Source organism: Alosa alosa, chromosome 14, assembly GCF_017589495.1.
Source record: "Alosa alosa isolate M-15738 ecotype Scorff River chromosome 14, AALO_Geno_1.1, whole genome shotgun sequence".
NCBI classification, from domain to species: domain Eukaryota; kingdom Metazoa; phylum Chordata; class Actinopteri; order Clupeiformes; family Clupeidae; genus Alosa; species Alosa alosa.
This window is the reverse complement of record NC_063202.1, coordinates 20,008,071-20,020,382: the sequence shown is the minus strand read 5'-3', so window position 1 is coordinate 20,020,382 and position 12,312 is coordinate 20,008,071. Positions and strand designations below refer to the sequence as shown.

The 12,312-nt window shown below is 43.0% G+C and overlaps 1 protein-coding gene across 1 annotated transcript; it reads left to right on the top strand.

Moving 5' to 3' along the window:
- The first annotated feature begins 1,111 nt into the window (after nt 1–1,111).
- Nucleotides 1,112–4,658, top strand: hs3st1 (heparan sulfate (glucosamine) 3-O-sulfotransferase 1). The gene is made up of 2 exons (XM_048262959.1): nt 1,112–1,341; nt 2,359–4,658. Exon 2 carries the CDS (start codon nt 2,500–2,502, stop codon nt 3,451–3,453), a length of 954 nt encoding a protein of 317 aa, XP_048118916.1. The 5' UTR covers nt 1,112–1,341; nt 2,359–2,499; the 3' UTR covers nt 3,454–4,658.
- The last annotated feature ends 7,654 nt before the right edge of the window (nt 4,659–12,312 follow it).

Here is a 12,312-nt window from a genome sequence, read left to right as displayed (position 1 = left end):
TCCAATATTGTTTGAAGTTGTGCCATCATTGTTTGGCTTTGTCAATGCCATGGCGTGGGCCCTGGGTTCAAACAGAGCATCAGGGAAGATGACAATGTGTTGATGAAAACCTTGAAAACCTGATGAACCCCAAGCTGACACCAGAAATAATTTCACTGCATTTCTTACATCCAACTACAGTGCTGGCCAAAAGTATTGGCACCCATGCTAAAGTTGACTGAAAAGAGGAATATAAAATCATCTTATGGAAATTGATCTTAATGCCTTAAGTGAAAAATGAGGAAATATCTAACCTTTAAGGACACCAATTTTCTTAGTGAATGAATAATGTATCATAAATAAATAAACGTTCTTCCTTAAAATACAGGGGTCATACACCCCTAGATATTTCCTAATTTTTCACTTAAGGCATTAAGATCAATTTCCAAAAGATGATTTTATATTCCTCTTTTCAGTCAACTGCCAATACTTTTGGCCAGCACTGTATATGCATGTGACAATAAACTTCCTTGTATCCTTGTAGGCCTACAATGTTGTAAATGTCCCCTTAAATAAAACAATATATACATGGGTAGTCACCAGGAAATGGGCGTTATGTCATAGAGAAATAAGGATTATTGGCCAATGTGATAACACTTGGCTTTATGGTATTCCCTCTGATGAAATCAAACAATATTAGTCATTAGTCACCGTGTAACCGTGCTTGACTCATGATACTTGACGCCACCACAGACATCTGCTTCATGTGATTTTATGTTTCCAAGGTAAGTGAGAGAAAACACGGTTAGCCTATGCAGTCTAAGTTAGAGTAGGTTATCATGCAGTCTCAAAAATGCTATAGTTTGGACGATGTCAGCCATATGATCACAGGTCCACACAGTACATTAAATGCAAAAAAGTGCACCAACTGTTTACTTGTGACCAATCCCCATGACTTTATCCTGGGAGTGCTCCTTGTTGGTATTTCTTCGCAATGTACTCTTCCTCGAAATTACAAAATACTCAGTCAAATCTATTCGGTAGGCTGAGTCACGGAGTGGGAGGGATTTAAGCCGAGCGTATCGCCGTGAAATAGTGGGCGTTTGTGTGTGAGCTACAAGCGATATGAGAGTGAGACTGTCATTTTTCCCGCAGACGACGGTCGAAGTTTCGGTCGGGCGAAATATGCAGCATTGAAGTTGCTTGGTGTTGTGGAATTTTCCTCTCGCTAGTCAGAATAGTTCCGGTCTCTGCTGACTAAGACAGGCTCTAATACCTTACCTGGACTTCTGGATCATTGTCTGTTCATCACCCAACCGTGGTAGTAGGATGACTTGGCCACAACAAACTCACAAGCTCAAGGTACGGACGTTGTTGTTGCTGGGTGTTTGAGTTACCACTTCTGCGGTCAACGAGGTTCTGTAACGGGGGTTCCCTGCTACACTAGACTGCAGCTGCTTTGTTTGTCTTTCAGACTTTCTACGTTTGTCAGACTTTCTACACCTGAAGGCTGTGAATGATTGGCAGTTATGGGTCAATTGCATACTTCTTTGAAATGTTTTTGGATTGGGATTTCTTTCTGTTTTGTGCAAGTGCAATGCAGGAGAGATCAGTAGATTGAAGTATGCATGAACTTCTAAGTTACCATTCACGTCGGCTATATGCAATAGTCTAAAGGCAGCGTATGGTGGTTTCATTTTTGTAGTTCGGTGTTTCTTTCAGTGGCTCTTCTCGATAGGAGACGTATTGATATAAAAGGAACACTAATGGAAAGTAGCCTACATCATTCGATCATTTAGTTGAATATGATGGCTGAATGAAATGGCCAAAACCCGAGAGTGAGTCGCTTTTATCAATTGTCTACTATGGAAGAATACTTTCCTGGCATGCAGATACAGTATGTGTCGCCTGCATGAAAGGAGGACGAATGGACTGGGCAAGAGAGAGCGCGCGCCCGCGGAGTAGCTATAACAACATATAACATATCCACTCCACATAAGTGATAATATGAGAGGGTGAAGTAGCCTAAATTGTTGTGAGGTGTTCTGTTATTTTATGTAAATTTGTAAATGAGCAAATTAATTAACATGATGGGTGTAGCTAAATAGACTCCCCTGTTTGCATCTAAGTGATGGTTATGCCAATATTTATACATGTCTCCACTGAACTTATTGTTATTGCCTGTATCATACACTGTCTAAATATTTAGTGTTTGTTTGAAATGAAGGAAACTGAGAAATAGGTTGTGTTTTTTGAGAGTTCATCAGTCAAGAATAATGGCTATGGCCAAAGGGTGCTCCTAAATATAGGTAATGGGTATTTAACAGCTAAAGAGCTTGTTTGGTTATGTTTTATGTACCATGTATTTTTGCCTTGCAGTGAGGAGAACTACACAGAGCAGAGAGCCGTCCTGCTGTTTTCCTACCTGGATCGAGGTTCTCTGGCGGCGTTTCTTTCGATGTGGGATACGCTCTCGCCCCGTTTGTCAGGCTGAAGTCCACTCGCTTGAGGTCCACCCTGATGGCGGCCTTCCTTCTCGGGCTGCTCCTCCTCGTCGCCCAGTCACCTCCTGTGCCGTCCAGGCCCACGGACCGTGACGATCATGCGTCCCCCTCCTCCCATGCCCCCCTGCAAGTCGCCATTGATGACCTGTCCCCCCTCAATGACTCCTCGTTGCCATCGGCACACCCCAACGGCACGCTCCAGCAGCTGCCCAACCTCGTCATCATCGGCGTGCGAAAGGGCGGCACGCGGGCGCTCATCGAGATGCTGAGCCTGCACAGCGCGGTGGCCGCCGCCCAGAACGAGGTGCACTTCTTCGACTGGGAGAGCCACTTCCAGCGGGGCCTGCCCTGGTACCTAACCCAGATGCCCTTCTCCTTCCCGGGCCAGATGACTGTGGAGAAGACCCCTGCCTACTTCACCTCCGCCAAGGTCCCCGAGCGCGTGTGGCGCGTGATCCCCGACGTGAAGCTGCTGCTGATCCTGCGCGACCCCACCGAGCGCGTGCTCTCGGACTACACCCAGGTCTACTACAACCGGCTGCAGAAGCACAAGCGACTGCAGCCCATTGAGTCGGTACTCCTCAAGGACGGGGAGATCAACCTGGGCTACCGGGCCCTCAACCGCAGCCTCTACTACCAGCACATGGAGAACTGGCTGCGCTACTTCCCCCTGGAGCGCATCCACGTGGTGGACGGGGACCAGCTGATCAGGGACCCTCTGCCCGAGATGAAGCAGGTGGAGCGCTTCCTGGAGCTGGAGCCGCAGATCAACGCCTCCAACTTCTACTTCAACAAGACCAAGGGCTTCTACTGCCTGCGAGACCACGGCAGGGAGCGCTGTCTGCACGACTCCAAGGGCCGGGCACACCCGCACGTGGACCCCAGCATCCTGCAGAAGCTCTTCCGCTACTTTCACGAACCCAACCGCAAGTTCTTTGAGCTGGTGGGCAGGACGTTCGACTGGAATTGAGCACACGCATCTGAGTTTGCCTAGAGATTTATTGCTCTCCTCTTGACATTTCGCACACTGTAGGGGAGTGAACCCAAGAAAGAAAACACACACCTTCCTCAGTATGTGTTTCTCTGGGATGCGTTTTAAGAGGGTTCAACCAAAATAACTGATGTAGAAAATATTTTTTATTTTTTAAAAAATTTATGTAGAAGATACTGCTTGTATCAAGTTGATACTGACAGATTGTCGCTGCACATTCATTGTGCTTCTGTGATGCTAGTCTTACTGATGTATATCAGCTGTAAGGTTTTGTGATTCCACCATTCAGTTTTGAAATCCCACCATACAAGCAGTCCTTGCATCCGCATGTGTGAAGACAGCCAGGGCTTCTAAAAACTAAAACAGACGACTGATTAACCCAAATACTTCCACAGAGTCATCGACTACTTTTTGCCTCTCCTTAAATAATCTCCACTAAGTAAGTACGCTTAGTAGTTCCCCATCTACAGTACACCGTACATGTAATTAATAAGCTAATTATTGGTATTTTTATACTCTTTTGAACATTATCTTGCATAGAAAGTGAGAACATTGTGTTATCATGCTGTAACATACTTTTCTGTTGCTCGTCCATGTCCACTGACTGCACACTGACAGCACTCTGGTTCAATGCTGTGAAGAAAAAATAATAAAATATAATTTCTATGTAAACATGGGTTTGTTGAAAACCCTGGTGCCATTAAGACTACAGTGTGTTTTGACCCAGATAACGTGGGGGTAATTGATTTTGCGAGAGTCTGGGTGGGTCTGGATATGTTTGTGTTTGTCAGACAGGGATGGTTTGGCACGTGCTGGCTCACATGAAATGGCCTGACTACTTTATGGATGAGGGTGATGAATGTTATCAGGTTGTTTTTCTGTCTGAATCTTGATTTATGCATTTAATTTACCAGTGCGATGAAGTTTGTTCCTGTATTATTCCTCAAAGCCGGGCTGTCAGTTTGTATGTCAAAGCTCTGAAATATTCATTGCTGCTATGTTTTCAGTATTACTGTTTTCTATGATTATTTAGGATATCTGTATTCAGACTTTTTTTCTTTTCTTTCAGTGTGTACTGATGCAGAAAAACTACTTTCATGTGTCCACTACCCTGTCCTGTAAATATTATTATTGCTATTATTATCTCTTTGAAGGGTTATCTCAATAAAATAGTATTTTTATTAGTATGTGTTTACTTTATGTTACTATTCTTCTGTTAAATCTCACCACCACCCTTGTTCACTTTCCAATTGTACTGAAAATGACCTGCCCATTTAAAGCGATTCATTTCTATTCTAACTTAATTTCGAAGCATGAGCTGTGGCATTAGCATACCATGTTAATGCAGAGGCAGTGCATACTCCTTCAGTGTGCCAGTGGCCTAGGCCTATCCCCCTCTGCCATGTGTTTTGACGATGTTATCATGCCTATATTCACTCTTCTGCCATGTGTTTTGACGATGGCATCATGCCTATTCACTCTTGTAATAGCAGCCTTGTGCCGCATTTCACCAAGGTCGTGGTGTCATGATCAGCAGTGTAAATGAGAGCATTGTGTCTGCTTGGATTCCTGCAGTCAGTGAGTAAATACTCTTTTAGTGGAAGCTACTGCTGTGCGACCATAGATAGTATGGACAGAGAGTTTAAAAGGTTAGCACCACTGCACAACTTTCATTGACTGACTTTCTTTGTGCATTGTGTGAGGACGTACAAGTAAGAGCAAGAGTAAGAGAAGCATACAGTACCGGTCAGGCGATGCGGGCCTTAGACCTAGCGCAGCATATAGCTGGAGTTCTCCTTGCTGTTCCAGATACCGTCGTCCTTGTGCATGTCCTCTTCTGTTGTTTATTGGCCTTTAACCGAGTCTGAGCAGGGATCAGTAATGGTGCCCTGTCTCTTTTCATTCGCTGCTGATGTATGGCCCCCATTGGACATGTTGATGGATGAAACAACCTTCTTGTGATTTTACATTTCAGTTGTGTTTCTTTTTTTTTTGTACCATTGTCTTTGATAGCTGCTGTACCTTTGCTTGCTGCTGAGGCACCATTCCCAGTGTATGAGAAAACGTACCATTAACCACAGTGACATCAGGGACAGTGAAAAGAGTAATATTTTATAGTTAAATTAAAGTTAGCTGCAGTATGTGTAGAGTATTGTGTTTTAGGTTGGCTTGAAATCATACAAATAATGTCAAACATGGTGACACTGTGGAGCTACCGAACCCTGCACTGGTCAAATAATGTGGCCATTGTTATTACTTACATACAGTAGTGATCATTAGAAATTACAAACAAAGATGGGTATTTTTCCAACACTGTTGATATATCTGTAGTGAAACAGACCTAGTCTGACCTAGTAGACCCTAGTCTGAGATGATGGCATATCAGGAGAGCTGTCATGTGCTGTGTTCTTGTGGGAACCAGAATTTCCAGATGTGCGGCAAGCAAGATACAATGTGATGCGTGACGACAGATAAGGTTCTCTGCTTTCTCTCATTCCTATTGCACTTAGCATTCCCAACCACAGGTACAGAAAATGTACTTTGATTATTAATGGCGATAGCCATACTGATAAACCTGTTCAATTTATATTACATGTTACACCTGTTCTGTATATCTGAGCTTCAACGTACACCATTAGGGAACACTTGATAAGAACCCTTTCTGGGAAATTTAAGTCATTGAGCAGTCTTTAATGGCCAGGTGGTTAAAACACACCATTTCCAGTTACTTTCTCTATTAAATCATCTGTAAATAATGTATATAAATGTATTTCTGTAAATAATTTCTCTATGAACCATATAAGAAAGATTCATGTACAGGTGGCAAAGACACGCCCTTTCCTATTCCTTGTTCTGTAAAATCACCTGAACATATTACATCAGTGTCCCCAGGTTTGGTCACATACAGGTCAGATAAGGACCCAGGACTGTCTCAAACACAGAGTCTATTGTAAGGGAAGGGAGAAGCTAGAACGATCAAGCATGTGAGCAGAGGAGGTTTTGCTGATGGGATGATTAAGCAATTCTGAGGGAGCAGCAAATGATAAGCACTTGGCAACTGCACCTTGATGTCTGTACCGTACGGCAGTGGTGAAATTACTAGTGTCCTAATGTCCTAATGTCCTACATTTTCACTCAATTTTACAGTAATTTTTCCCTTAAATGCTGACTTTGGCTTGACTACATTAAACTCAATGAATCTTTAAGATTCCACCATCATATTAGTAGATGCAGTGTCACTCTGGTCTCTTATATAAGAAAGGCACCAGCCCCATATCCCAGTTCTGTTCCTATAAGAAAGGCACCAGTCCTGTCTCCCAGTTCTGTTTCTTTCCCTTACAACATTTTTTTGTTTTTGATTCTGAGAGCTACTTCCAGCAGTCCCTCTCTCTGGACAATCAGAGAATGATAGAGCCCTTCAACGCCAGAGAGCAGACAGAGAGAGAGCGATCAGAGAGAGAGGGAAATGGAGGAGAGAGGGAGAGCAGGGAGCAGAGAGAGAGAGATGGAGGGGAGAGAGGGAGAGGGAGGGAGAGAGGGAGAGAGAGAGCAGAGAGAAAGGGAGATGGACGGGAAAAGGGAGAGAGACTGAGAGCAGGGAGCAGAGAGAGAGCAGGGAAAGAGAGAGAGAGAGATAGAGAGAAACCGAGAGCAAGGCTCGCTCGCTCGCTCTCATGGGTTTGAATCCTACCTCCGACTGTGCGTATGGAAAAACATGGGCGTGGGTGTTCATGCTACAAGGCCGTATTCGTAATATACTTTGAGGGGGACATGCTTGTTTTGTTCTTCCTAGGAACTCTGTGGGATGAAATTCTAACTAACCCACAGATCAACCTGAGTTGTAATTTATTCATCCCTAATCAATGGCATTAGATAATAACATGAAAAGGGGAAGAACAGGGCTATGTAACACTATTAAACACTATTTTAAAATGAAATATAACTATATAACTCTAAACATATCATTCCATCCGTTCATGGATTAGTATATGGGACATGTGCCTTGTTTTTAGATGGGAATCACAGTAGCGAATCAAAGAGATGAAACTTAAGTAAAAGGCCAAGCTTTCCTCCCTCTAAATGAATCATCTGAAGACTGCGCTATGAGCTCTCTACACTGGCTGTTTTGGCAACATCGGCTGTATTTTCATGGGTCGCCATGTAATCAAACAATCCTAATCCAGTTTGGACACAGCGGGTCACAAAACAATCTTGCTTGACCGCTCTCTACTGCAGCACTGTGTTTTCTGTTAGTATCTTGCCTATACCAACACAAAAAAAAATATTCATCACCATTTGTTTGTTTCCAATACATTAGTATTCAATACCAAATTACAGAGAAAGATGATTAATTTCTCATTAATTTCTGAAACTAGCAAGATTTCATATAAGCCCAGACTGTTATTGCCAACATGCCTAACTCATTTTGGATAGTTCAAACACTTTTTTCCTTTTCAAATCTTTTTTACATTGTCATTGTTTACGAAATATCTTCACAGCATTTCAGATAGGAAACAGTTGCCCCATCATCCAAAGTGTTCCCTTGAGTACCTGAGTGATTAGTTGCAAACTTCTAACTCATTATTCTGTTTGCTACAGTGTAAGGACTGTCAGAGTGGAATGGTATTTCAGAGCTGTTACACGTTGGCAATGGTTTATGCCTGTTATTTGATGCAAAGACAAGTAGGGAAAATAAGTCACTGAGTCTCACAAAATACCTTCAGTCTTGGGAAAATAAGGATTTTTTTTCTTACTCTCTCTTGTCATTTAGTTTTTTTGGTACTGTTCTCCGTTGCCATGGTAACACTATGGAAACAGTTGGTGGATTATGGAAATGCAAGTTGAAAAATCCTGTTCTGATTGTGTGACAATGAAAACCTTTGCCAGTCTGACTTTTATGTTGAGGATCAGTCCTTCACTCCTTCACCTCCATGCTATATATGATAATTTAAAGAGAACACAGCTTTAACCAAGTCCGCTCACACCAGAAACATAATTTCCCCCTCCTCCTCATCCTTGCTACCCCCTTCAAAACCCCAAGCAGGCATTGTATTTTCAACTAGCCTACGGCACTTGGGGCGGGGGGGTAAATAAATATAAAATCATAAGTATATTTTTTCCAAGTATGCCAGTTATGCCAAAACCAATTCAAGCCTTTCTTTTGTACTTCTCCATGTAAAAAACCCGTACTATTGATGCACGAAGGCAGCATCTGTGTGGCACATGGTATACAATTGTTTTTTTTTGGCCATCGTGTCTTGTGCAGTGATGTTGCAGGGCCCTGGTGTGATAATGCCCCTCTCCGTGTGGACTCCACCTTATCAGTGGCTCCCTGGCAAAGCCGAGCCTCCCCTGGCTCGAGAATGAGCCCTTGTGGACAGGGAGGACTCCCTGCTGTTAGCAGACTGTCTGTGGCTGTGGGTCTGGAGATAGCTATGCTTCTATCTGCCTGGGGTTGCTGGGGCAGTAGGATTGGGCTCAGAAAAAAAGCCCTGGGTCTACATATTTTCATTTGGACGGCTTTGAATGGCAAAGTCTTTTGAGGCATTTACATTTGGAAATGGATCAAATAGGTGAGGCTAACACACACTCACACACATTCACACACACAGAGAGAGAGAGAGAGAGAGAGAGAGAGAGAGAGAGAGAGAGAGAGAGAAAGCGGGGTGAAGGGTGCGGCAGGGTGAAGAAGACAAAAACAGAGAGATAGAGAAACAGACAGGGATTGATATTTTTGGAGACAGATGTATAAATCTGCATGTCTTTGGCTGGCTGTGGTGTTATTGGGCTGCAATTATCAGAGATGTGGTCAGTAGTTCAATCTCTAATCAGGCGCGGTATTCGCTGCAGGGTTACAACTACAAAGACAGAAGGTTCCTGGACCTCACAAAAAAGAACAAAGAGATGAGAAGATAGACATTTTTGTACAACTGTACCAAGGTTGCTAAATTCCACTCCATTCACTGAAGAAAAACAACAAAGCGCCATTCTAAAAAAGAAAAAAGAAAAGAAAAAAGAAACAGCGCTCATCGTCGTGCTGAAAATATCCCTTGTTTACACGAGGCACATTCTCTCTGAAACCCATCTTGGCTTTTCTCATTAGAATCCATTTTGAAATGTGTAACAGCGCGTCAGTACCGACATTACACAAAACTTCAAAGCGACACCAGTCTCTCTACAATGGACATAGAAAAAAGTCAGTAAATTAAAAATAATTCAGTGGAAATGCATGGATTCCAGTTTCTTTAGCAGCAACTGGAATCCATGCATTTCCACTGAATTATTTTTGGAATCTGATCCCTTATCATACCTGTTCATTCTTACTAAATTTCGACTTATCGTGACTAAATTCAAGATGGCTGCAAACTCTAAACCCGTGGAAGATACTGTCTGTATAAATCGCCTTGTAAGTAAACTACCAGTGCTTTTTCAAAGTTCTCAATGTCTCGTTTTAAATGTCAGGGCCCTCGGAAGTCTACCAATGAAGTGTGGAGATACATTGAGCCTCGTAAATTGTGTAAAACAGTGATTTATTTGCATGGCTAGCCCGATGCCGAAGCACCACCATTAAAAAAGCTGTTGGTAGCATCGGCTAACTAGCGCCAGATTTTGGAGTGCAGGGGACAAGCCGAGATGGGCTATGAGACATACGTTCACACTCGGTATCATGTTTCAACACACTTTAGGTCAATATCACACCGGAATTCTTCTTTAACTCAACATCATGAGCATGTCTCAGTGTACCTAAAGCTGAGAGGTGCTTTATGTTGATGCCCAGATAGCCGCACTCTAGCCAGGCCTGGGTCGGGTTCAGGTCAGATTCCGCTTCTAAGTGGGTGGTGTGGACCGGAGCGTAGCCGCGTGTGGGCTGCCTTCTTTGAGCCCAAATCAGGGTCAGGTTACTCCTCCCTAAGGGGCAGAGGTATAACACCACAAAAAATACATCTCTGGTCTTTTTCATCATGTCCTAGGGCTTCCTAATCAGTTTCAGATGCCTCTGATTCAACACTCTGACTGGAATGCGCTCTGTGTTGTTAGCAGTCTGCAAAAGTATTGCCAACATATCAAACAAATAAACAAACAAACAAAAAGATCCTTCATGGAATGTAGAGGAAATGTTCTTTTATTCAGTTGCGTTTGAATTTCCAGATGTTCCGATGCTGTGTGCTTGAGCTGTATGATGTCTGATAGAGCATTGAGCAATATGGGTGTTTGTTTTTGTTTTCTATTTCTTTTCTTTTTTGTGTACATTGTTTCATTTCATTGTTTCATGGACTCCACCTATCCAATCTTAACAAAGAACTGTGAAACACTGAGAATTGGAAAGCATTGTAGCATTGTGTGTGTGTGTGTGTGTGTGTGTGTGTGTGTGTGTGTGTGTGTGTGTGTGTGTGTGTGTGTGTGTGTGTGTATGTTAGTGTGCGTGTGTGTGTGTGTTTGTCTGTGTACGTGTATGTGTGTGTGTGTGTGTGTGTGTGTGTGTGTCTGTGTGTGCATGTGTGTGTGTGGTCTGCAGTGAAGATAGGACTCTTTTACAGGTGGACTGTCCCATAAAAGGTCCTGATAAGGTCAACACTCTCTTAATAGTCCTTCCTGGACAGAGTATATTATACTTCTTTTCTTCTCCCTCCCCCCTTCCTCTCCTCCACTGTCTGCATTGTTCTGCAGCTCCATCACCCTCTCAGTGGATTGATTATTCACTGTAGTAATGATTTCATGAGGCCGACATTCGTTTAGACTTCTAGACATTTATTAACATGTCAGTCACTGATACACCACAGAAAGCAGTTAGAGATCTCATACGCAAACACAACACACAGGGTAATGATGGACGAAGATGATCACATATGAGGGGATAGTACATGAGGCATTTATCCACAACGTACTGACTAGTCTCTAACAGAAAATACACTCTAGCCTAGACTGTGTGTCTTTGACCAATATCATTGATTATTGACATACCCGTCTCTGTTAGATTCAAATGAATTTAGAGAACCTTCACTAGAAATTTCAATAAATGAAACTCCAATTACACAACTGAGTCCAAGACAAAGAAGATGTCAAATATATTAAATGACGTCTGGTTAGTGAATCCCATTCGAGGTATCGTTGATGTGTGTACACTTTTAAACTTGTTTGTCTGTTGATGCTTGCATAACGACTTTGTTCATTGCTCTTGTTTGCTTGCCTTCTAACTGGCATGTTACACGTACTCTCTTCAGAAATGTCAAACAAAGTGAGCACAGCATGATCATGAGGAGTCCTTCTCTCTCTCTCTCTCTCTCTCTCTCTTTCTCTCTCTCTCTCACACTCTTCTTCACAAAGAGGTGTGGAATGGTGCACAGGAGAGAGGAAAAGAAAAGAAAGACGGAAAAGAAAAGGAGGAAAGAGAAGACATCGATCTGATTCTGCAACATCATCCAGTTCACTGAAGGTCAAAGAAATTCCATTACTTTTTCTCCTCAGTCAATAGCCCCTTCCATCTCTGGGTCGCGGCGAGTGGCGCTGTCCTTCCCTCCCTGGAGGCTAAGCACCGCCGCTCACGCTCCGGCCAACCTGAGCACAGGGTCAAAGGTCAAAGAGTAGGCTCCTCAGCCACAATTTTGGCTGTGTAACAATCAATGTCTGTGGAGTACAACAGTTTAATGGTCACTTCCTAGCTGTGTGCTGTTTGGTGGGATATCAGATCTAACTGATCTTTGGTCATAAACGTATGAATTTGACAGACATTCATGTCATTCAAAGTCAGTCGATTCTTCAGTCGAGTTTTATTCATAATAATAGATCCAAGTCACTGGACACTGTGTTTTTAATACATATTTTAAAGCATGAAATGTG